We start from the raw sequence: 27,155 nt of genomic DNA on the forward strand, positions 1-27,155 counted from the left end.
CCATGTGGGGACAAGGAATCAGAATGTACATAACTATAAGCAGTGCAAAAGTGGTGCCAGTGAGAAGTCACAGATGCACAATAAAGTGATAGTACAAGACTAGAGAAAATGAAGCTATGGATGTTAAGAATGGAGACCAAAAAGATTAAACAAGGAAAAATATGAAGGAAGAGGGGAGGAAAGAGTCAGATGTTTAATAATGCCCTTGTTGCTGAAAGATAAACTAATGGCACAAGACAATGTTTCTTGTAGAACAAAAATCCATTAGCAATGAGTCTTTATTCACGTTTAGTCACCTGACATGAAGAAAGTGTCTGTTGCATTAAAATAGTCATCAATGTAAATGGCAGCGTGGCTGAACAAGTCCTTTTCAATGGTAACGAACATCCCACATAGTAAAGTCACTTCAACACAGCCTCATGACAATTCCCACATCAAAACAGTACTTTATTTTATAATTTTTTTTGCCTCATCATTACCCCCACATTAAGATCTTTCAGTTGTCAAGTTTACAAGGTGAAGAAAAAGGTTCTCAGTCAGCAAACACAGGTGCATCAGGAATTATCTCCACAATACACCACTTCAGATCTGCTGGGTCCCAAGTCCATCCTTGAACACTGGGCTCCCAGCACCAAGTGCAGCCCCCTACTACGGCTACACAACTATGTTAGCTTATTAATTCTGCATCCACCAGGCCGAGCAATGTGCCAACCTGCAACAGACTGAGCATTAGAACTGAAAATGGCAGAAAAGTCACTCTATTGAACTTTACATCATTATTTGATGTTAAACAATGAGGCAAATGCCAACAGTATATACAAAAACCAGCTTTGCTTTTACAAAAGATTTTGTTTCCCATATTGATTAATCCAGGCAGCTAGCTCATTGGTTTATGCAACTTTATTGAAGAAAATAAATCAATTACTAGTAGAGCTATTAGTTGATCACTCATCCATTGACAACTTGCATCATTTATTCAGTGCTATATTAAACAGTGTTTTGGAAGACAGATTAACTAATAGCTCCAAGCCTCCTAACAAAATTTAAATGAATTACAAAAATGTTCTTAAACCCTATTTTGGAATACAAGGGATGTTTGACTTCCAATTTCCATTCTCTGTAAAACAAGAACTGGTCATTCCTTTATTGACATGCATAAGATACATCACATTTTCTGTTCTGCTGATGCTATAGATTCAGTACCAATTCTCCAGACATACCAGTTATGAGCAAAAGTATATAATAAAACCTCAGTTCCCTAACACTGGAAGGTTTGGAACACGATGGATGTTGGTACAGCAATGTTACTTCTTAGATGGGAGAAAACTGAACACCCATCTCCCCTCCCCCCTTCAGGTGGTATCTTCAGTATCTGTTAGAGCAGTGAGGAATGTTTGTTTTTAATCTCATAACCAAGTTAGAATGAAGACATTGGCCACATAATACACATGCTCCATTAAAAAAAAAAAATCTGAATCTTGGGCAATTGTTCTTGTGTAACTACTTTACAGATTCTAAAAGCAGTTATTGTCCAAAGCTGGAAGAACTAAAGTCTTCTCAGATGAGCATGTGCATGAATGGAAGGAGGTAAACAAAAAAATAAAAAAGATGAGGTCTGATAGGGGAGCAGCCGGATAAGAAAATCAAAAAAGGAACAGTAATTTAAAGTTTATTCCAGCTATAATGCAGGTTATTCTGACTTTAAGGTAGCATCACATGGCATACTTCTGAGTCCATTCCCGAGATATTCTGTTGTACCTGCAAACAAAACCAGGAATTGAATTAACATCAGCATGAAAATGACAATATCCTGAACAGTTATGATTAAGTATGATTTTATTCCCATCTCCCTACTGTCTTTACACTGTGAGAAGTCTCTTTCTGTACCAAGACATACTTGAACTCAAAAATGTGAACAATTCCCTCCCTAGACCACTTAGGATATTCTCTGGTTTTTAGGAAAAACTTTAAATTCAAGACAAACAAATTTGCTAGAAGTCTGTTATTAAAAAATGACAGAAAGAAAAGGAGCAGAGACTACCTGGGATAGAAGAAACAAGGTATTTTATTTGAATATTGTTCTTAGGTTAAGATTACAGTATATCACATGCCGTAAGTAAAGATTATTTGGTTAATATCATCACTGGACACAAAATGTCAAATTTCCAATTTTGAAGAAAAACAACACTAAACATTTCATTGCACTGAATACTCTTTCCACATGAATATACTGCTCAAAATTTTAAATGGACATTAAAAGACTATTTGAAGTACACTACTTCCACAGGAACTGAGCTGACAATTAGTTAACACTTAACTCCATGCTTGTCAGTAGGAAGTTAATTATTAACTATACAAGCAGAACACAATCCCCATACATTTCCTAGTTTATATGTGAAAGACAGACTGCTGATTAAAAATAATTGAAATTTGGATTGTCTGAATTCACTCCTGTCTATATATGAGGTCTCGCTACAGGGCATCACTTTGAACCAAATTCTGACAAAATCTGGGTAAATACTTACCAGAACAAGTTGACAACCTGGCTCAGAACTCAATAATTACTTCATACTAACTTTTTTTTTTTGGCCATGCAAGAGTAGTATCTGTGAGAAATAGTGACTAGCCAATACATTACACACTAACCACAGATCAAGCTGTTAAATTTCCAGGTTCAGTAACTGGTGCATCCATTATCTGTTAGTTAATCCAGTGCCTTAGAGCATGCAGCACCCAAGTGCTGACAAATTTCCATTTTGTTAAATGCACTGTAATTTGCAAATATTCTTACCCTACAGCATAGCGTATTTCTCTGTCCACTCTCTTGCTAACCTATTGTACCTAATTGGACAAATATATTTAGCATTAATATATATAAACCCCCCCAAATCTGCTTCATATAGTTCTATCTGTGCAAAATGTTAAAGATACCTAAGGAAAATAAAGCCATTGCAACAGAGATGGGGAAAATGTTCTGCTGCCCATTTTCAAGGGACAAACCAAAATTAAAGGCCAAGCTGCTGCCGAATGAAGGCATCAAAACAACAAAAAGTTCTCTTTTCTTCATTATTAAGATCTAACTAGATTTATGCATGGTAATGAAAAAGATAGGCAACATATATACTGTAAAATACTTCCACGCATGTGAGAAAAAGATGTCTCCTTCACCCACAACTTCAAAGATACTCAGCTCCTTTGTTTTTAAATTATGCACTACTCACTTCTTTGACACACAAGTTTTCTCCATCTCAGATCTTCACAAAAGGCTCACTGAACACAACTGCTGCCTGACAATGCACTCTTACAAAGTCTGCTAAAATACTAGTCTTGTGCAATTCTGTACTTACTTGTCTCTGTCTGTTTTATAGATACGTGCAATCTCTGGCACTAGTGGGTCATCTGGATTTGGATCACATAACAGTGAACAAATGGATAAGAGAACTGTAAAAAAAAAAAGCCAAAATAAATTCATAACTCACTCTTAAGTAAAAAGCCCAGACTAACTTAAAGGTTTGTAAGAACTATTTGCTTCCTATTTCCCAATACGTACAGTTGGCAGTATGTACACGAGAACAGCACTGTTGTGCCCTGTACTATGATGTAACACAGCAGCCAACAAAAGCACATTATGTACTCTGATGAACAGCATACCCATGGTTGCTATCTCTACAACTAGAAAATCTTCAAATTTAAGTTTTTAAATCAGATTGTATTCTTTATTTGTTGTACATAAGGTAAGAATATCCTGGTCTGCACTGAAAAAACTACACGTATGTTGTAAACTCAGAGCAACACTGTTGTAGGCAGCTATGAGGACTTCATCCTCCACTCTCACAGAAGCTTTAGAAGAAAATAGCGAAGCATTAAAATGTAGGGAATCCACATTCAAATCACAAACTGACTGTTTGGACAGACAGGAATTATGGGTTTTATAGACAAAAGGGCACGCTGATGGATCTTTTGAAGCCACAGTGACCAGTGGCTTTGAGGCAAAACAATTGGATCATCATGAAAATATTTGAGAATTATCTCTTATTTACTGTAGTAAAATGAGGAAAGCCACAAATCTTCTCTTGGAACACAACATCAATTTATCATGAAGTAGGATCAGTAAACTTACTTCATGAAGTAATGTAATGCAATGCCAGTGTACCAAGGCAGAAAGCAGTAAGTATCAATAACAGATTTATTCATCTACCACAGATATGCCAATAAAACTATGCATGTAATTCCAGACAGAATGAAAAAATTATTCAAATCTCATCATTAAAAACTGACTTTAAATTAATCTTTCATTTAATATGCACATGTGTATCTACATGGGCAGCTCCAAACAAGCAGTTTCTCAGCCTTAGCGCAAACACCCCACCACAGACTTATTCCAATCCAAATACTGGCATATTCCTCTGGGCCCAAGCTGGCGAACTCTGCTAAGAATACTGAAGCAAGTAAGTGGCCAGACAAGGCCTTAAACAGCCACACAGGAGAAAGTGTTAGGACAAAAACCAATATCCATTAAAAATGCAGTATCATCAAACTGGCAAAACATAGACTTAAATGAGGAATGGAAGGGAAGTTAAGGGAAATCAAAGAGATGGGCAAGAACTTAACACAATCAAAGCTAAAAGCACAGTATTCAACACAAGATGGAAAAACTTCTCCCTCACAAAAGTTACCTTTAGAAATAGTTAAAGCAGGAGACCACTGTGATCTTAGAATATCAAGACAAATGCTGCCATTACTGTTAATATTTGGATGATAGATTCTTGTTGTAAATGCAACCTGCAACAAAAAACAAAGAAACAAAGAGTGCATTTCGGTCTATGACAATGACTGCACCCATTCTTCTCAGTCAAGCTATTAGTCAATTCAATTTACTCTAAAAGCAGTATTAAGCAGATTAAGCAGTTAAACTGCATCAAATTCAGGGAAAGGCACTCAAGCCACAAGCTCTGAGTCTTCCACTGCCAGGCACTATATCAAACAGAGAGAGGGCAAGTATGAATGTTTTAATCCCAGCTGCCTTTGATGAAGACACTCAACAGGAGTGCCTAAACCACAGTAACACTGCTAAGTCACAGAGCTAAGGAACTTCGAACATTGCAGTCACTCCAAGGGTACACCTCCATATTGACTGAAAATTGGAAGACAAAGCTGGTGGCTGATAAAGCTATCAAAAAAGAGCATATTTTGCAATTACTGCCAAACTCTTGACAAATAACCCTCTCAGTTGATTTTAGGCACTCAGCGAGCTAATCCCTACCTATAGTGTCACATTCCTACAGACCAATCCAAACAGCTACACTAATACTCGACAGTCCTCTCAGCAAGAATTCTATTATACTAACACAAAGCTAATGAAAAGTTTTCCTAGCAATTGAGAAAACCAGAAACGAACCCAAATATTTCAAGACATTCAGAATTCACACACATGATTTGCTCATGAAGAATATGCTAACACACCCATTCCTGTGGTAGTCAGAACAGGACCCAGACATCTAACAGATCATAAGAATGCCTGAAAAGAAGTGAGAACTTGACAATACTACAATACAGAGCCTCCAATTTCTGTCCTGTACTCAGTTCTTTAAAAATCACTAATTTCACAAACGAGACAGCAATACTTACCTTAGGTGGTTTGAATGGGTAGTCTGTGGGAAAGTGAATTGTCAAGAAGAATACACCACCCTGATATGGACTGTCGTTCTGTCAAAGCAAACAAATAATTCTCCTATTATCATCTTTAGGACTAAATACCACTGAAGATCTTGTTTTTATATAAATAAAAGCAGAGGAAATTTGTTTAAACAACCAAAATGTTTAATCCACCAATACAAGTGAGACACAATTAAAATTCAATTCTTGCTTCCTAAGGTAAGTAATACAGAACACATACACCTCACTTTCCATGTGGACCTCTCCAAGCTAATGCATCATAAAACCCAGCTGCTCTGACAATCCACTCAAGACTACTTGGCAAATGCATTCAAATATTTCTGAGATAGCTTCAAGGAGTAATGTTAACAGTGGGGGTCCCATCAGATTCAAAAACCTCCAGTTCTGTGTTTGGAGCTTATTTGTTGGGACCACCCAAGAGTTTAGAGTGGCCATGGACTCCCATTCCCTCCTAAATTCTGTCCTTAGCTTCAGCCCTGCAGAAAACCTATGAATACACAGCTAAATCTTTGTTCCTTGAAAAAAAAAAAACAAACCAAAAAGATCTCAACAAAAAAACCCAACCACCCATCCTACCAGCACCACCAAACAGACAAAGAATAATAATTCTTGAATCATAATTCAAGTGAATTTTTCTACTCTTTCTGTATTAGAAATTCACTGTAATCTAGTATGATAGAGTATTTTACATTGCCCTGATCCAAGGAAAGAATTACTGGGATAATTCATTCAGGTCAACTACAAGCAGTAAAGCAACACGTGGAAATAAAAAAAATTATAGTAAGCAGAAGAAAAAACTGAAGTGACTAAATAGGGATTGTGTAAGTTAGTAGTTACAAGAAGAAAGACGCAAAAAGTTTTACTCAAAATTAAAACTAAATTTCTGAAATAGAGCTAACAATTTCATTGTTTAACCTGAAGAATATTTTGCTTTTACTTCTGGACTCAGGGCTAGGGAAAATTAATTTGAGGCATACGCAGTACACATCTGCATTATTTGTAAATTGAATTCTCACATTAATTGCAAAAACATCTCACCAGTGTAAGGAAATAATGACATATTACTTAGTAGTTAAATACCAGAAAATGAAAATCTGTGACACAAGATAGGGGAGTCAAACCCTCAACATGTAGGTTATACTCTATCCTGTCTCTGATGAAACCTAGTGATCAAGATACAACCTCTTGTATTTTGTCAACGGGTAACATATGAGGCCTTCAGAAGCCAAAAAATACCAACTCGTTTACTGGACATATTCTGGGGATACATTTTATCAGTTACAGGAATTCCTCCTTAGAATGCGTTAAACCAATGTAAGCTCTCATACACCTATCCAGGAAAATCACAATATCCTGTTGCAGAGGTGAAAGACCAGATGATTGGTTCTAAAATCCCCGTCTGTTATTAAAGGCAGAACCAGAGCAGCACTGGAACTACAAACACCACACTCCTGACACACTTCTGTCAGGATACTGCCCAATCTGGAAACAGGAACGCAGACCTTCTGACACCACAAAAACCACAAGGGGAAAAAAGGAGCTGTATATTATTAAACTAGAAGGGAAAACTAAAAATAATAATCCCAATTTAAGTTCAACCAATGCTTAATACCGCATGACCATGCAGCCACATAGAATCGTCACACCCAGTGTAGTGCACAAAACTCCTTGCCATCTAAGCATGAATACAGCTATTGAACAATTCTATCTTTTTGAGGTACCTAGTTACAATCAATATGGACCAAGTACTTTGGGATGAAGAGACATTTTTCCAGTCCAGCAAGCCTCTAATAGCCATCTCCTAATAACACACTTGTAGCTATATGTAAAGCCAGGGTCATTCGGGATCACTGATACTTAATTCCTACTTTGTAGCCTTACCAAAGGCTTGTCTTCACAAGTTACAGAAGGTTTTGTCTTTTACAAACAGATAACCAGCCTGAAAACTCCAGATGTGAAATGCTTCCAGGCTGTTTTCAACAAAAGCAAACATTTGGCTTCCTTAATGAAGAGAAAGTCACATTCAGGTTTCAGATGCTTACTGAACATTTAACACTGACTTTTTTCCTCCAGTCATAACTGAAACCTCACATTTCAGTGTTTTTTCCCCCTTCTATTCCTTCAAGCATTACAACACCAGACCAAATGAGGATTCCTTTTTAAGATCCACACAAAAACATCCCAACGAATTCCTGGCATTAGTACCAGCTCCTAGTACAAAGTTCATGCTAGATGAAAACTTCAGAAAAAGTTAAATGCAAACAAAGTTTCTAGATATTAAGTGATAATACCTAACATTGCTCTAGAGATTATTACAGCTGAAATACTTGTCCTCATAAAAACATTGCAACAACAAAGTAACTGGTGGGTTTTTTCCCCTCCCTCATTTTCCTTTACTGTAATGAGCACCTCTAAAACTTAAGTTGGCTAAGGGGAGTTAACAAAAGTAAACCAAAAACCCCCCAGTTTTCTCCTCAGTAGGAACTACTCATTTAACATTACATCACAAGAATTAGGATACTTACAGGTCCCATAATTGTGGCTTGCCAATGAAACACTACAAAAGAAAAACTCCACATTATTATCTAGGCATGATATGCTTTGAGTCAGCAAAGCAAAACATAAAACTTAAAGTTACTTACTGTCATCTCCAACGGGACCTGCTGAACACTGTGCTGGAGGATCACGGGCTAAGTCACTAAGCTCCTTTAAGAAAACAAACAAACATAATAATTTTCACTTCATGTCTAGCAAAAACCTTTACCAGTTTTTCCGTGTACAAACACAGAAGAATGTGCAATTAACAACTCTAAGAACCACTAGATCAGAATCAAAAATGTCTTTAAAAGACAAAGGAGCACCAAAACCAATTATGAAAGTGAACAGCTACAATGACTCTGCTTTTCCAAATACATGCATGTCACTACTGTGGAAAACACTCCTGCTGAAGAATGAAGCAGCACACAAAGCTGGCAAGTCTAACCACTTCTTGATCAAGATTTACAAGGACTCAGTCTTAGCTAGAAAAGCCTGAAGTGGAAGGAGAGAAAATTGTTGATGAGTCTTCATGAAACAGGAAGCATTCTGTATGTAACATCTGACATTAGAACTAAGAACAGCAAGAAAAAAACCCACCGAAACTTGGTTTCACTTTACCCACCACCTGCAGCAGAGATGTACCTTCCAAAGATCAAAACAGACAGGAAAATTCAAGAGGCTGACAAGTGCTGTAATCAGGAAAAGTATCTGTATTTTTTCTTTTAATCTTTACAATTAAGACAATTACACCTTTAAAATTAAAAATTACTGAGCTGCAGAAACAGTTCTCTCCCTCCTCCATTACAGAGGGAACAGAAACTTCAGATGGAGGATTCCTTGTGCAGTAACAATACTGCTGTGATGAAACAAAGAAGCTCTGCATTAAATTGTTTTAATGCTCCACAAGTCATTTGTTTGGACAGTGTCTTAAAATTAAATTTACACTTTCAGTTAAAGCATGTAGCAACCACCTTCTTTCTCCCCTGCTCTCCTTTGATTTTAAAAAGAGCATCAAGAACTTCTATAAATAAATCTGCACTTGTCAAGGTATCTAGAAGTCTTGAGAAAAGGCAAAATATTCAGCCCCTCTTTCATACATTAACAGTTTCACACAAGTTTTTTTTTTTTTCCAGCAAGTCTATACAAGCCATTAAACCAAGAACTTTGTAAGACATTTAAGAAAGCCAGGCATACCTATTATGCTGGAAACATGCATATTTGGACCAGACAGCTAACCCTTGCCTGGGAAGACCCTAATGTATATCCTTTAAGTTTCACAAATTCTGCACTTCATAAAAATTTACTAAGTGTAAGCCAACACAAACCCAACTTATATTTCTTGTAACATAAACACCTTGTTCTTTGGTAAGATGATAGCTCCTGCAAACACAGAAATAACACCACTTCAACATGTGCAAGTCCATACACTAAAAAAACCCCTAATCACAAACAAATAAACAACACCCCCCACCAAACAACAAAACCAAACCACCCAAAGCCCACACCAATCCCCTTCCCTCGAAACACCATGAACGTTTAGTCCAGGATTTCCCCTCCCTACATGTGTTAATTCTGATGAACTTTCCAATTAATAAAATTTCCATTTTGCACTGGCATCAGACTGTTTCACAAAATGAAACCGTATCAGTTTTGATAAGCAACGGCACAATGAAGTTAGCAGTACAGTCCATTTCACTGTTGCTGTTTGAAGAAGTGTGGGCAACAGCTCTTTCCAGATCATCACAGCAAATGCATTTAGAATGCTTTTTGCTACATTATCCAGGTATCACTGGGGGGCCTTGTGATAGACTGATTTCTGCCATTTAGTATCACTTATTAGGTCCATATGTTGTTCATTACCCTCCAGAAAAATTTGCTAAGTTAGATTTATGTTATCCATGTAAAGGCAAACAATAAATGTAGACAAAACTTCTGAAAGAAAGGTTTTTTTAAATTTTCAGGGCATTTTTTTCCATTTAACAAATACATCAGGTTTTATTAATCAGGCTTGTTTCTCATCAAAATGTATTTTCCAGTTCTAAGAATGATCAATCATTTCCAAAATTTGAGAGGAAAAAAGATATCATGTCCGTTGAAGTAAGCTGTAGCAACAGAATAAGCAGAAAGACACAAACGTTATTATTTTAATACAGTTGTAAAGCTATGACATGATTAATTTAATAGTGGAAGAACATTTAGGTCCTAGAGGTTTTTTTTAAACTATCACAGGGACTAAGAACTATGAAAAGGCTCTTCATACTATTTATGAAATTGTAAAATTGTGTAGCACTAAGACAAAGATGAGAAAAGATCAGCATAAAGTGGACTGTCATAGATATGTGCATTAGACTAGAGAGCTCTTCAAAAGGTACTACTATCTTCAGAGAAACAAGTATTCAGTACTCAAGATAAAAATAGGTATTCTACCACAGCAGGAAAACTAGTAATTCAACATCAGTAATTCAACCAGGAAAAGTAACTGTAGATGTAAGACACACATTAAATTTAGTAAGTTCCAGTGAAACATTTGTGCAAAAACCCCTTTGGTAATATTAAAAATAATTTAAAAGCTGAAACAAACGAGATTCAATATTCCAGACTCCAGTAATTTCAAAATTTATGTCTACACAGAGTTACTCCTTTTAACTGCTTGAACTGTTCGAGATAACAAAGTAGCAGTGACCTTCATTAATGAAAGGACTAAAGTTTTGTCAGGTCTAAAACACTTCAGTAAAAAAAAAAACCAAAAACCCTAATTGTGCTAATCAAAGCAGTTCAATATACAGATAATTTTGGGAACAAATGATACACCAGTTGGCATTTCACCCAGAGAAAGAAGAAGTAATTCACCCACTAAATTTGGGGGAAAAAAAGCTGAGGTGGCACATGTTCTTGGTACTTGCTTCCCTGGGGTACTATGGTCAGAAAAGTTTGCAGTAAAGCTGTTTGCTTCAGCAGAGTGTGTGAAGGGCTGTGGAAGAACTTGGGCAAAAATGAAGCAAACCCTGGCTCACAGTAACACCAGACTTACTTCATCTCTCTGTTAAGTGAGTGATACTTCACATCTACACAAAGAGGGGAGGCTTTTTGCAACAAGGGAGTGCAAAGTTCTCAGTAACTTTAAAAAGCACCTCCTTCTGAAAGCTACAACTCTACTGAATCCAACAGGCAAACTGGAATAACTGGAAACTGAACAAGCAGAGGCACGTGGGCTGTGAGGTCTGGAGTGCAGCTGAAGCATTCTGTTCAAGGAAAGGAAGGAGCTTCTGTAAAGCTTCCCACTGAGCAATATAAATACAAACCTACTTACCTTCTCAGCTTAGCAATCAGGAATAATGATTCCATAACAAAAAAATATTTAATATGTAGTATTTCTACATATAAGAGCTTCCTGCTTCTCATACTCCTTCTACTGCCATACCTACTTCTCCAACTTTGCTTCTTTTTGTTAACATGGTTTCAATAGTGCTTTCCCTTTCTTAAGAGGTATTAAGCTATATCCCAAATTTTCTTTAAAATCCCCAAAGTAGAACCCACATTTTCCTGGAATCGGTTGTTACAGTTTTTCACTTTAGAGGTGGCTTAAAAGAAAAACCAAAACAAAACTCCCAAGCAGCAAATGTGAAAGACTTTACAAAGAAACAATAAACCAAATTTGGTGAGGAGTGACACGCTATGCACCTATCGGAAAGGATTAGTCTTGAATTACAACCATGACCAGCAGTCTCTGTCACTGCGAGACGTTTCCGGTACAGCTCCAGCATGTCACCATTTCTGTGTCCCAGTTTCCAAATATAAAGTTGTGATAGTTCCTACCTCTCCACAAGGATGATTAGTCACTGAGCATTTTACAGATCAGAACACTGTTAAAAGAGTAAGCACCAATGCTGCTGTTAAGAGGGCACCAGCAATGTAACACAGACAAGGAGCAATACATGCACAATGCTGCAACAGAGTTTTGGAGAACAGAGAGAAATAGAGCAGCAGAACCCACCACTGCAACAAACAGATGTGCTCTAACACAAATTCAGTACCATTGTCTTCTGCCAGTTTCACATTAAGTTTCTAGCAAGATTCAGTTTCATTGGTGAAACAGCCCCATTTTTTATCTCCTCACTTCTCTTTCACTATATATTTATTTATCAGAAAGCTAACAAAAAACCCCAAACCAGTACTTTCAAGAAAAAAAAGCTTAAAAAAGCTAACTAACCTGCTTGTTTTGCAGCAACATAATCATAACTAACAAAGAAAATATGGCTTGAGCTTCAAGTGAGGATTCAAAACTTTGACATGTGAGTGCGAATGCAGGACTATGATCCTATAATAAAACCAGAAGTATCTCTCTCTTCTTGACAGAAAAGCTGCTAAAAAAATCCCTCAAACAACTCCCCTCCACCAGCTATTTAGAAGATTACAGAAGCCATTTAAAGAATGAAGAAACTTTAAAGAATGACAAAGGATATCTCATCCAAACATGCATGAGCCAAAACCCAGAAGTTTTCAGGTCCCAGAAAATTCTGTAAGAAATGACAGCCTGGTGCCTACCAAGCTGCCTTCTTGCAAGGTACCAAATAATGCAGCATCTGCACCAGCTTCTTTTCTTCCCATTTGTCAGATTCCATACTCCCTGTGGCACTACTACACTTTTTTCGTTTACACTGGAAATAGCCAGGCCTTACTTTTAATGATAGTAACAGCTGACTTGAACACAGAGTGACAGAAGATCACTCCCGCCAGAATGACTGAGAATTGTCTTCCACAGGCCTTAACTCACAGTTACATTTAATACTGATTTGTAACACACGTTTTTGTTAAAATCACATACTGAAGCTCTCTGAGTTGTAGTCAAGAAAGCACTGTCAGATTAATTTGCTTTACATTTCCAGAAAGTAACTTAGAGGGCATGAAAGGTGATACGCAGTTAAATCAGAAGTTAAAAAACCCCCAAATCAATAACCCACAAACACAAAAACCCCACACAATCCTCCCCATCCCCCCCAACCAATCCAACCAAAAAAGGACAAAGAGAAAAAAGAACACTCGGGCCAATAAAAAAAATCAACATTTATTAACTTGACTGCTTGTCTAATGATGCGTCAAACAGGATATTTCAAACTCTAGGCAACCAAAAATTCAGCACTGCATTAGTCTTACTCATTAGCTCACAGCTGAAAACAGCTTTAAAAAAGAAGGAAGGATTGGAAGCAGCTATAAAGGGAGGGGAAGAACACTTAAGCCTGTTTGAAGATTAAGAAGTGTCAAGCAGCAAAGAGCTACTGCCTCATCCCACACACCTGCATTTGAAACATTCGTTTCAGCATAGAAATTAATTACACCTGGAAGCAGAAAGTAAGTTTGAAAGGACACTGAATGTGGATTTCTAAGCTGAGTAAGAAACCAATGGTATAACAGACACGAAACAAATGTAACCAGCAGAAAATTATCAGTTTCAAACAAGCTGGCCTTTTGGCTAACAATAAATAGATAAAAGCAATGTGAAATGGCAGTGCAAGATACAGAAAGATGTAGGTTCCTTTTGATTAAAAAAGGACATTAAAGCAACTCTGCAGAGGAAACATATGAAAAGCAGTCTGAGAAAACAGCAAAGACAAAGAGCACAGAACGGTTTTTAAGAAATCCAAAACATAACTAGGAATCTAAGAGTTGTGATTCTCCCTATTTTGACTATTCTGCTTGTATTTTTCATGGTTCTCCCTTCAGTCCTTAGTACTGGATTTTTCAGCCTACACCCCACATACTGTTTGTACAATGTCTAACCATGCTACCTTCGTGGTATAATAAAAGACAAACATAGAAATAGTCATGTTTTAAGCCTTGCACTCAAGGAAGGAAATGCCAGACTGCTGTGCCACTGTAATTAAGTCACTCGGTGTACTTGGACTGTGACACGAACTACTCAGGTGACTACCTACTATCTCTTCAAAGAACCTTTTCAGTACACAAGCCATTTGTGAAAGAGAGTATTGTCTAGAACTGTTCTCATCTGTTCTGAAATCTGGAAGGTGTACAATGCAGGTAATGGTTTTTGGGAAATTTCAGTCACTGAAACTAAAATGGCTCTCTATTTATTCCAATGTTTTGCAGAGCAGTTGGACAGATCCAACTGGAAAAGGAATACAGTTACAGACTTTGCTTTCCTGGTCACTCCCTAAAGGCTTTCAGAACAAACTTTAAAAAGAGGTGGCAACTACATACCTGTAGAGCTGTGCTTTGAATTCCAAAGTATGGTTTGTTTCCCCTAAAGTAACCAAAACCACAGAGGCTGTCTTACTCAAGATGAAGAAAATCTGACTGCTTTACACACATAAATTCTGAGGTATCATAACAATTACCATATCCTGAAAACAGCAGAGCTTATTAAAACACTCCTATGCTCAGTGCAGAATGAGGACTGTGTACATTGACTAAAGTACATTGGAGGGGAAAGCGTGAAATGAAGCACTGGTTAACTACTGAGCCATTCAGTGATAGTTGGGTATTTTAATTCTGCCATTTCCAAGCTTTTGAATATTGGACACTGAAACTTAGCATGCTGCTCCCTTGGGAGATTTTTCCTGCAAGAACCACAGTGATCTTTGGTTCTGTAGCCCCGGACTACAATGCAGCCCTCTGAGAAGAGGGTAACTAGTATAAACAGGCCACACGAGAAACACCAAGATGCACCTTGCTAAATGAAACAGAATGACTGGGAAACAAAGGGACAGATGAAATTCAGTACAGACAAATGTAAACTGATGCAGTTGGAAAGAAGTTTATACTCAAAGTAAGGCACTCTGGTCTGATGGCTACCTCTCAGAAATGCAATTTGGGCATCTCTGAGAGACATTTTCACACAAATGCTGGCTTAATATTCCTTAGATGCCGCAGTTTGGCAGCATTATGCAAGAGCCTCCCAACATGCTGCCCTTCGGCTTTTCGAGGGCACAGTAACTTAGAGCAGAACCTCAGCCACCAGCATTTGACACATAACCAGAAGCAGCATCTGTACACCCTGCGCTCCATATGACAGAAGACTCTCAGGAGTTTGTCAGGACTACACAAACAACAACTTTGGAGACTGGCAGTGCACAGGACAAGTGTTTGTAGAAATGAAAAGTGGCCTCAATGGGGCACAACATCAGTCAGTCTGCACTTTCTGAAAAGCTACAAGAATTCTTCATGTTCTCAAAAAAGCAAGGGCAGTGTAACAGAAAGTTATCAAATCAATATTCTAACAAGTAACACCATGTCTGTAATCAGCATGGTGAATTCACTGTTTAGAGGTAGCTTCCTATATTATTCTGAAATTTATTAAGTAACCTAACAAACTCTGAAAATCAGGTCTCCTTTTAAAAAACTGATTTGACTTTCACCAGTCTGTATTTTGTATGAATACAAAGATGTATGTGAAAGTTATTACAATATACCACAGGGCTGTATCCTATGGACACAACTATGTCCATAGATTGTGGGATCCTATGTGGGATTGACTACACTGCCTTAGCAACAGCATACAATTACCCCATCATATTATGCTATTTGTGTCACTACCCTTCATAACCATTCTAAGGGCCTGTCTATAGGATTAGGTACAGTTACACACAAAATCAGCTCACACCAAGACAACAGTGTAAAAAACCAAACCAACCACTACCAAAACAAAACACAAAACTATCTGGAGTACAACGGCTCTTACAGCTGAATTCCACCTCAGCTATCTAGAGAATAGTGATGTACAGAAGGATCTTAAAAAATAAATGAGGAAACAGTTTTTTTTAAAAAAAAGTTTAAAAGCATCTTTATGAACAGACTGCATCCTGAAGTTGGGGAGTGGAAGGGGGTCATTGCTCATGTGGCAAATTGTAATTCAGGAGATCCTCCTATATTATTCAAGGCAAAAACCCATTAAAACTAAGGCTAAAAGGAAAAAACAAACTTTGCATTTATTTAAGAGAATTTTCTCTCAAATAGGCCAACAAAGGTTGAGAAGTACTGCAGTGCACATTTTTGTATTTATAAGAAACTTAGAAGAGCTCACAGAGGTGATGAACACCTGGCCAACCTAACTCTATCTTGCAGAGAACTGAGCATTTAACACCATCTTCATGCCTTCCCATCAGAAAGACCTAAAGCACTTCAGCATCTGCACTCAGTTCAGCTTGTAACTCTGGTGTCCAGATGCTTGTGGAAAGGTTTAAATGTTGGTCACCTTCTTTTTCTACTCGGCCGTAACATTTGCAAAGCAGTTCACAATCCTCCCAATCTTGCTTTCTTAAGACCAGAATAAAAACCCATCACAATTTCAGTGGAAAAAACTGCAAGTGATCTTGAAGATGTCTAGTGCATCATACGTCTCAAAGGGAAGAGGTTCAGAACAAATGCTTCCTTTACACGAAAATTTAATACATAATTTTTACTGTTGGTAAAAATCCCCCTACCTATTTAGCTTTCAGTCCTGAATCCTGCAATGCTCTGTCTTCCAGTATTAAACCACGTCTACATCCAAGTGTTTTATAAAGAGTTGCCAAAGGCATAAACACCAATTTAAACTTGTGATATAATTTTAACTATTTTTTTTTGCAAAGCTTCCCCAACAAAACTACAAATTTAATCAGATCAGTGCCCTGTAGAAGACCAGTGAAGAGAAACTGTTTTAGTCAGGTTTTTTTTTAAATCTCCTGCATTTTCCATTTGGAGTTTGAGGCATTAAATTTATATTCCAAAGTTTACAAAACTGTCAAGCATGTGCAACTCAACAGAGTTTAAGACTCTCTTCTGATAAAACCAACTTGACAAAAAGCAACCACATATAAAAATGCACTACTGACTGCAGTTATAGATATATATATATATACACACACACACGCACATTCACACTGCTGCTTTCCTTTCTTAATTTTTTCTGCATGTTCTACTGTCAGGTTACTACATCGAATCAATCACAGGAAAGAATGTCTGTAACTCAGCCTTTGCAACGTAAGCTTTAGCATCGACAAAAGTCAGCTTATTCTGAGAGATCAGACCTAATGCTGAAGTGCAGACTGCAAGTTCCCATCTGCCAGCTCTGATGCCCAGGGGAGGGACCTACACAAGAACACAGGGCAGACAGTTAAAGTGGCAAAACCTTCCTATTTAGAACAGAAAAATTTATCAGGGATGATGTATCAATGCCCTAATCTGAATGACACAAAAGCTCAACTCTTTCCCACTTCTCCTTACCAGCTGTCACTTGACATCTCAGAGAACAGTAAGAACCTCCATGCTCTCTGTCCTCCAACAGTTCAACCCAGTGGATGCAAAGAACACATCCACGGGGATAACACCAGGCTGGAACTGGCCTCCACAGGGAGATGCCTTTAGCAAGAGGCAGTTCGCTGCTCAGTATCCAACAGCTGCCGCTTACAGCTGTTTACATCCTTCTCCACTCCCTTCCCCATGAGCCCAGAGAAAAGCCTCAGAACTGGTTACAGACTGGGCAGGAAGTTGAAGGGAAGTTGAACTCCACTCTGTGGAGTTCCACACCAGGCCTTCTGTAGAAGAAACTCACACTAGGAATAACAGCAAAAGCACGGATTTATTTTCAAAACCAGATCTCTAAAAGCTGGAATGATCATAAACATCGTAAGAGCTGGCCAACCTTTTTATTCTGTATAGATTATCCCACCTAAATCCTTTATATACTGGAGGACTCTTTTTAAAGTATACAAGAAGTACACATCTAATGGAATATTGATCTCTGAAGTTCTGTGAATCACTTAAGTGAGATAACAATCCTCATTCTCTTCCCACTCCAATGCATACATTTAAAGTTCTATGCTGACTGGGAACTTGTTCACAAGGACTGTGTTCAATTCACAAGAGAAATCTAAGTTACCGTAGTCCACTTTCTAGCTAAAGAAGCATCAGTTTTCCTCTCCCATAAAAATACGACTAGCTCTTAAAACACATCCAATACTTTATTAATAAATGCTGGTCTTCAATAGAGAGTACCAAATATACCCAATTAAGAAACATTATTTTCATTTTAATGATATCAATTTCATAGTAGAAATGTCACTTTTATTTGGATAAGCTAAATCTTAAACAGAATTTACGTGATGACAGCTTTCATCTAATGCTAAATATTTTATTCTGACTTTTGAACAACATTTAAGTTCTTGAACACTAGGGCTTCCCAAACTCCATTGCTGCAATATCATGATTTAAAAACCAAGCACTACCTTCTGGTTCAATGTGACCCCTTCTAACCACCGAGTCTGATAGCTGCGCTGAATTACCTACTTAAGACAGGGCTTAGTCTAGCCCTGGATATTCACAACAGTTAAGGTGAAATTACAGCAAAAAAAGCTAATTCGATACATAGAGAGAGCATTTACAAAGGTTTAAAGCATTAAAGGTTTAAAGCAACTAAGTTTACATCAACTGAATTTCATAAGCTAGCTCATCTTGACTTTCCGAGCCCCTAAACACACAAATTCAGACTTATTTCTAGACATTCATTCAAAGCATGAGTTCAATCACGTAACTTCAAGTTATTCAACTATTTTGAAAAAGCCCAGCAAACAAAATCCAAGACTGCCCCCAAAAGTGTTGTGGGTTTCATCCAGAGAAGAAAACATAATTCCAACCAGCTTTACATAGATTTAAAAAAAAAAAATTCAAACCAAGTTCAAAAGAAAAAAGCAGCAGTTTAAAAATAAAGTAATAAGCAGGCTTTGTAACTCTTCAACTTCAGTTAAACTAATGCAGATTTCCATGCAGTCCTCACTGATGCACATTACACCCAATCTCTGAAAAATACTAATTTCCAGGGTTAGCAGCATTTCTTACTAGGAGCATCTGGAGAAGGGGGGGTTAAAGCTGCAATTAATTATACATCTAGGAACCATGCTGGAGGCTATAGCCTGAGGAAACAGTTATTCGGTCACCACCACTGTCAATGGAAGCCTTCTATCTGTACCTAAGTAGCAATAAATAGTTTTGCCACCTTCAGCCTTTAGCTTGCAGGATGCCAACTCCACTTAAGATTTTCTAATAAACTATTCCAAATTAATGATGCTGGCTTGTCCTATGCTTAATCAAACGGCCATAAAACACAGCAGGCACAAGCTTTCTTAAGGATTACACAGATGAGACATTTCATGCATACATCTCCTGTATTAATTCTATTTTTAGCCTATCAAGATCACTTAGGCCACTTATATGACCTCACTTTAATGGACGCATACAGCAGTGATAAAATGGATGTGTATAAATGATGTCACATTTCCAAGTTTTTCAAATTTTACGCACTCTTGATTCCCTACTCCTACATAAATGCTTCCCTGCTACCGGATCATCATCATGTGAATCGGAAGCTCCAGCATGCTGCAGCAATTACAGGATGTGTTTTTAGCAGGCACCACTGACACTTCAGACCAAGACAATGTGCCACAGCATGTAGCAAGCATTTACATACAAGCTCATAAATCACCATGAATCTCTTGACAATTCTGAGGAGAAAAAAAAAAAAAAGCAGGGAAAAATTTCATCCTCAGGAAAGAAAACAATTTTAAGATGCAGGCTCACATTATTCCATGGTAAAAGAACTTGCTTGTTTTAATAAAACAACTGCAAAGCGAGCCATATCAAAGAGTTTTGCCAACCGAACGCAAGCTGCACTCAGAGCAGATGGCACTGATGCCATGACAAGCTCCAGCATAACAAGAATCTTTCTGGAATTGGCTGTGTACCTGACAACTACTTCAGTTTGGGGAGCGCTTTATACAGGGTGTTCTAGAAGCTGACAAACCAACACAAATACTCCTTTACTTTCACTTTCAAATCAGAAGTAGAATTTGCCAGTTATGTCTTAAGAGTGGTTGTATTCTGAGTGTGTAACAGACTTCAGATTAAAGGTACGCGCACTAACAGAGTCTCAAAGGCTAGTTTACCCAGTATAATAAAGAATGTTATTCTGCTCGATACATCAAGTCCACAAAGAGGGAGTCAGCCAAACAGACTGAAAATACCTTCACTGGTATATTCAGGTTGTCATCTGCTGCAGGAGACAATCAATTCTAGTCCTGACAAGTAATAACAAACTAAATCAGCTATGTGTCATCAGAGTGTTCTGAGGTCCTGGTCTCTCTTTAACCTGTTCTCATCTACTGCCAATAACATACTACAAGGAAGCAGAGATTTCCAAGGTCTGATCTGTGATCTTACAATTGGAAGACAGGGAATCCCAGGTTACGAGTGACAATGCCATTCTCTCTGGGCTTTACTGGTTGACAGGATTAAAACTACATTCACAACGATTTTGTTACAGAACTGGCCCTGCTATTTTTTTATGTCCGCATCAACCCCAGTACAAATTTGTACTGGAAACCAGTACTGGAAATAAAGCAATGTGCAAAGAATGGTTTCAGTCTAAAAATAAAGTTCACCTTCCAAACTTGCAAATACAAAAATAAAAACTGCAAACTCTGTGTGAATCTGGAAGTGTATCTTGTAGTGTGGTGTGATTAAATTGATTAGAAAAACCCAAACACACACACAAAAAAAAAAGGCAAAAAGAAAAAACCCTAACTCAACTATCTTCCCAATCCTAAACTCTTGCACTGAGTAAAGGAAGAACCTTGCTACTACACAGTGCAATAGTGTAAGGACCAATATAGGAAAAGAGATTGTACATAACAGGCCAAAACCTTGAAGTCAGAGAGATGACTTACTGGTTCCAGAGTCATGCTGAATCGTTTTCAGGTTCTGACCACCTGATTACTACGTAAGTGGGGGTTTGTCTTAGTTTACGTTTGACAATAAATTCTTACCTGCAGCCCCTGAACGTGTTTCATAAGCATGAGTTGATGACAAAGCATACCAGGGAGTATCCTAGCTGTGTTTCAACTCAAGTGATATCATCCACTTATACAGGGAACAAGTTCTGATGGCAGATTCAAGAGGAATTGTTTTGAAATTCTTGCCAGAGCATAGCCATAATTCAAAGACAATCCATCCAGCTAGCTATCCAGAACGGATTGAAAATTTTCGAGGCTAATAGTACTATCCATTAACAAAAAAACATTATAAAACCCGGTCATTTTGTCTAAAATACGACAAGCACTGCGTGAAATTAAAGCGAGACTAACAGGCAGCATAAAGTTTACACACTGTCTACAAAAGGTGTTTTGTGCACCTAAATTCACCGGTTTCAGGACACACTGACGTTCTGCCATCTTGGCAGGCTATGAGATGACCAAGAAACTCCTCTGAGCTCTTGAAACACGTAAATGCTCCACGTAGCTCGCGTAGGAAGGAGCACAGACCAACAGCGACTTCCCGGTAACGCCGCTGCGCTCCCATCGCGTTTTGCCATTACATCCTAGCAATTCTCAAACCTGCCGAGAAAACCTAAACCTACCCAGGCGCAACCTCACGCCGGGAGCCTTCTTACCCTGGGAGAGCTTTAATAAAAAACAACCACCACCACCACCAAACAAACAAACAAACCAACCAAAAAAAAAAAAAAAAGAACTACCAAAACCAAACCAACAAACTTTCATCACCTCGGCATTTTTTCCGAGTTAGCCGCCGCGAAGTTACTCCACCCGGCTCCGATTGTGCAACGGGGGAGAGGCGGCGGCGCGCAGCGCGCTCCCGTCGGGCGCGGGGGGAAGCGATTCCCAGAGGGGCGATGGATCCCCGGGGGTCAAGAGGGCCCCGGGGCGGCGGAGAGAGGCGACCGCGGGGCGACGGCGGCACCGCGGCGGCTGCTCCGTGTCTCCGTGCCTCCTTATTGCGGAACGCGAAGGATCCCGGAAAGGGCCCGGGCCAGGCGGACCCGCCGCCATCTTACAATGCGGGAGAGAAGTTGCACAGCAGAGGGGAGAACCCGGCCGAGGGGCCCAGCTGCTGCCCCGGGGAGCGCCGCCATCGCGCCGAAACCCTCCGGCACACACGGGCCGGGGCCATTCGGGCCGGCTTCGGCGGAAGGGCAGCGGCAGCGACACCAGGCTGCGCTGACATCCGAGCGGCCCCGGGACTTGCCTCTCCCCGACCCCCCCCGCCCCCCCCCGCCTCCGCCCTCAGAAAGGGGCCGGGGCCGACCTCCGAGTTCAGGCCCGGAGAGAGCGGCCTCGCCACCCCAGCCGGGCCGCGGCCCCGCCGGAAGGAGCCTCCGCTTCCCAGCCTCTCCAGCCTCCGCCTCTCCCCCCGCGCCCGTCTCCTCCAGGGGCGAGGGGGGGGGAGGGCGATGGGGGAAGGGAAAGAAAAAACACCCAAAAAATAACAATAAAAAGAAGGGCGAAGCAATGAAGGGGGAGGGGGGGAGAGGCGGAGGAGGAGGAGCTGCAGCGCTCACTCACCTTGTTGATGCGTTTCAGCGCCATTGTGTGTGTGCGAGTGCCGGGCCCGTCTACGCGCCGCGGTGACTCCGCGCTCCGCTCGGGGGGCCGGGAGGGAGGAGGAGGAGGAGAAGGAGGAGGAGGAGAAGAACGGGGAGGAAGGCGGAGAGGGGGGAGGGGGCAGCCGCTCTTCTCCTTCCTCCGGAAACAGCCGGGGGGGCGCCCGACCGGCCGGCCGCCCGGAGTCCTGCCTGCCTGCGGGCAGCGGGGCCGTGAGGCTGCCGGGGGAGCGCTCCGCCCGCCGCCGCCCGTCACGGCCGGGAGAGGGTGCGAGGTGCGGGGAGAGCCGAGAGGCGCCGCCCGCCGGGGGAGAGCGAGAGAGGAAGGGCGAGAGAGCCCCGCGCTGCCGCCGCCGCTGGCCAGGCCCGGACGCCGCGGGAGGGTGGGAGGCGGGGCTGGGGCCGGCACGCCGCCGCCAACGGCTCCCGGGGGCGGGGCCGAGGGGCGGGACCAAGGGGAACGGGCGGGGCAGGGGAAGGAAGGTTCTGGGGCTGTCCGCGGGCGCCGCTGCTTCGGGGCCGCTGTGCGGCTCTTCCTGCTGGCGGCTCCTGAGGGTCGCGGCAGGCTCCGGAGCTCGGCGGCCCCCGGGACTCGGCGGCGGGCGCGCACCGCTGACGGCGGGTCCCGCCCCGCCTGCCTCCCCGCGAAATGGCGGCAGCGGCCGGATCTAGGCCCGCCCGCTGACGCGGCGGCGCGGTGTTCCTCCGCGCTCAGCTGTCTGTCAGCGCCGCCGAGGGGTCACCGCCCTCCATCGGCCGCGGGCACCCCGCTCGCTCGGGCACCCGAGTGGCAGGAGCGCGGCTCGGGCGTCCTGGTGCCTGGGAAGAACCAGCGCTCCCACGGCCGTCGTGGGAGCGCCTGGGCACGGAGGAGGGCGGGAGCCCCAAAGCGATGGAGTTTGCACCGTTCGCCGCGGTGCGAGTGACGAAGCTAAAGCTTTGCTCTTGCCCCCGAAGAACGCGGGCCTGGTGTGAGAGTAGTGGGCCTGGACACTTCCTTTTAGTAGCATATGAGCACACACGAGGATACCAAACCAAGTGTCTCAGTATGGGGGAAAAAACATCACCAAAGGGAAAGTATGGTGACGTGGACTGTCAGTACAAGGGCCAGATGCATCAAAGAGAATCATATAATCATCAAGGTTGGAAGAGACCTTTAAAATCATCAAGTCCAGCCATCACGTGGCATTACCACTGTAACTCCTAAACAATATCACCCAGTGCCAGTCCCAGACACCTCTTAAGCATCTCCAGGAATGGTGACTCTACTACCTTACTGGGCAAACTATTCCAATGCCTGACCACCTGAACAGTGCAAAGAATTATTTTAATATCTAATTTGAAGCTACTTTGTCTCACTTTAATGCCATTTCCTCTAGTCTGCTCCCAGCAGGCAGTCTATATGAGACTGACCCCCACCTCACTACAACCTCCTTTTAGGTAGTTGTAGAGAGTGGTGAAGAATAATTATTTCATTTACAGATACCATCTGTGACGCTTCCAGCTCCTTGGAGGCTTTTTATTTTGTGCAGCATGGGCCAACAGATCACTCTCAGCCAGGTGCTTTTTTCTCACAGTAATAAATTGTGTAGGTCTATGCATAGTTCTTGACATAGGAAAAGACTCCTACTCCATTTCTGTGAACCAAGAAGAAGAGGAAGATTGCCTGACTGCCCTTCTGCTGTAATGATGGGATATATTAGAGTGACAAACATGGCATTTTTTGTCCAGGGGGGATGTCCACATAATTAGCCAAATTCATTGCACTGGACTCAGTTTGTGTTCGTTATAGTGCCATGGTGTTAGTTGTCTTCCTGTCTAGGATAGTAATTATTATTGGTCTGGAGAAGGCAGAATATTCAGAAAAGCTTACTGTGTAACGAGATTTTCAGTATGAAGCTTGACAATAGGCAGCAGTGAATTAGGAGAGCAATGGGGTTTTTTTATTACTTTTTAAAATAGCACTGTAGTAGGACTGCCATATTTTTTTAACACTGGTATTTACGGGCTAGAGAGAATACAATGCCTTGTACTTGTAAAGTCCAGTTATCTTGCTATGATCGCCTAAACCAAACCTAGCCACTTCCTTATGTAGTCTTCATTTACTGCTTATTCTTTTAATTGTACAGAACAGCATGTTCAGGAAGTGTAATTCCAAACTATTTGATTTTCATTCTTATCATCTGAGTCAACAATATTGCTGAAAAACACCTTGCTGTTCCTGCTTTGGGTTACAGATGCTATTAAACTACTCCAAATCACCAGCATGTCTATCTTTCTATCACAGACATCTTCCCCTGCCTTGTAAATTTCTCACAAACTTTCTGAGCTTCATTATTGTTTGTCATCTCAGGAGATTTAGATACTTGGCAGTATTCCAGTTCTACATTTTGTAATTATTATTTGAGATTAATGACCTCTAATATGACTTTATATTAACATTTTTGATCAGACTTGTGATTCACATTTTCTGTATAATGAAAGAAATTAAGAACAGCACAAACATACTGTTGACAGTGTGTCATTTTCTCTGCTAATTTAAGACAACAGGAATTGTTAATCTGGTAAATCAAGTTTTGGTACATGTTAAATTCAGTATCTCTATTAGCATTTGACCCCAAAGAGAATTTAAAATTTATTGGATAGCTCTTGTTTATAGCCATTGCTCAGAAACAGGCTTGCAAGTTTTCATTTAGTATACTTGTTTAGGCAAACACGGTATTGCACTTGCTGGTCATTTTTAAAAAACAAATCTGCCAATTTAAATAATGACCTTCAAATACACTTGAGAAATAGAACAAAAAATTATGGCTTGTGTAGGAAAAACAAGACATACAGTCACGGTTCTGTGGCCAGTTCTGCAAGTCACAGCACACAGTCCTGTTTGGAGAACATTATACTTTTCACTCTCATCTCCTTTTCCTCAGACTGTGAGGTAAAAATCATGTATTTTCTCCTCAGTATTTGGAAATAAATAAAACCAAATAGATTTTTTACTTCACTAGGAGTACTTGGGCAAGTGAGGGCTCAAAACCTGAATACATTGATGTGTCCACATGGAGAGTTTCTCAGCTTTACCACATGTGGCAGGTATATTCTTTTGCATAGATTCCTCATGTGGTAATATAAAATGCAAGAGGCACAGATGATGGTTACTGAATAAGGGTGTTGCAACTTATTGTGGAACTATTTGTGTTTGCTTCATTTTAATTTGATTTTTGAAGCTAATTCTCAGAAGTGGCTGTAGAGACACTTTAGACATTACCACGTCTAATCTTCTTACAGTAGTGGAGTTGGGTTAGACTTTTAGAGGTTTATTATGCAAAATAGCTCAGTAGATGTGGGCCAGTAATAAACAGTTTGCACAAAAATACTGAGAGCAAACCAGCTCTCTTGAACCCCGTCTTTGAACCGCATTTTTTCAAGTATGGTGTTCCAGAGCCCTGTGTGGCCAAGCGATCAACAGCCTCCGAAGGCTGGATTCACCAGTCCATTTCAGCTGCTTTGTGATGGTCCAACAGAGGAAGGGATGGGCTGACCATGGATGGAGGTTGCCTTGTTACACTGTCATAGCACTGCCCCTCAGGGACTTGAGGGAGAAGCAGCCCAGCCTCTTAGTGTAAAGGTTTTAACGTGGATCACTTGTACATCAGTGCTGGTTTTCCACTTCCGCTTGCCCAAGACCAGCCAGTTTTATATTTGGAGCATGCTATTCTACTTGCCTTCAAAAGAGGCAGAGCAGCCAAGCATCCCGGACACCAAGCAGCGTTCCATACAGGATACTTCATATGTCTGAGAGGAAAGGGGGAAACAAGATGCAAATGTTTTCCAAAAAGATTTTCCATTTTAGGAGAGAAAAAAAAATTACTTCAACAAAAGCAAGACATCCACCTAGTCCATCAAATTAGTTCCTGTTTGGAACACAACAGCTTCTGCTGCTGGAAAATAAAGCACTAAGATCAACAACAACAACAACAGCTTCTCCCTGTTTGCATGTGTTACCAGGCGTCAATTTTCTCTTCAGCATCCTGTCCAACTTGTTTTTCCTTTAATTACTGTAAATCAAGCTTGCAGCCAAATCCTTCTTCAATCTGAGTAAAACTCACCTCATTGAGGACCCTTTTGATTCAGTGGATACCACAAAGAATGAGATGACAGGAGAAAGCCAATAAAATAAGATCATTCCATTGGCTTTTTTTTTCTAACACGACAACAAAAAAAGGGCTGAATTTTCCAAGCACCATTACAAGACAGTGGAAAAAACCAGGTTTGGGGATGCCATTGGGTTTCTACTTGATCTGTTTCAAATTCTGAAGACCAGCAGGCCTTTCTGTGTAGCTGGGGGCTTCTCCCCTTCAACAAGGATGACCAGGTCACAGTTAAAGACTTTGTAGTGCATGCTCAGTTCCCTGGCTGTTGCATCTGGGACCATGTCTCTTTCTGTTAGAAAGAAGAGGTAGCAACCCCCTTTCGCATCTGGAGTGAAGTGCAAGGTCAGTGTGTTAGGCAGCAGTTAGTTTTTTAAGAAATACTAGATAAAAGGTAACTTTCTTGATAT

General features: G+C 40.5%; 1 protein-coding gene across 1 annotated transcript; it reads right to left on the reverse strand.

Annotated features, from left to right (window-relative positions):
- Positions 1-260: 260 nt before the first annotated feature.
- On the reverse strand, positions 261-22,911 carry UBE2D3 (ubiquitin conjugating enzyme E2 D3). The gene is made up of 7 exons (XM_048303433.1): positions 22,560-22,911; positions 8,319-8,382; positions 8,202-8,233; positions 5,629-5,706; positions 4,677-4,782; positions 3,348-3,441; positions 261-1,758 (listed from the first exon to the last, which is right to left on the reverse strand). Exons 1-7 carry the CDS (start codon positions 22,581-22,583, stop codon positions 1,713-1,715), a joined length of 444 nt encoding a protein of 147 aa, XP_048159390.1. The 5' UTR covers positions 22,584-22,911; the 3' UTR covers positions 261-1,712.
- Positions 22,912-27,155: the final 4,244 nt, after the last annotated feature.

This window comes from Corvus hawaiiensis, chromosome 5, assembly GCF_020740725.1.
Source record: "Corvus hawaiiensis isolate bCorHaw1 chromosome 5, bCorHaw1.pri.cur, whole genome shotgun sequence".
Classification (NCBI taxonomy): Eukaryota; Metazoa; Chordata; class Aves; order Passeriformes; family Corvidae; genus Corvus; species Corvus hawaiiensis.

Excerpts from the sequence above, each read along its gene's own strand:
- UBE2D3 (XM_048303433.1), bottom strand. The coding sequence starts at position 22,583 with ATGGCGCTGAAACGCATCAACAAG. Across the intron at positions 8,383-22,559 it reads CGCTGAAACGCATCAACAAG|GAGCTTAGTGACTTAGCCCG; the intron begins GTGAGTGAGCGC and ends GTTTTCTTAAAG. Across the intron at positions 4,783-5,628 it reads ACCCATTCAAACCACCTAAG|GTTGCATTTACAACAAGAAT; the intron begins GTAAGTATTGCT and ends TTTTTGTTGCAG.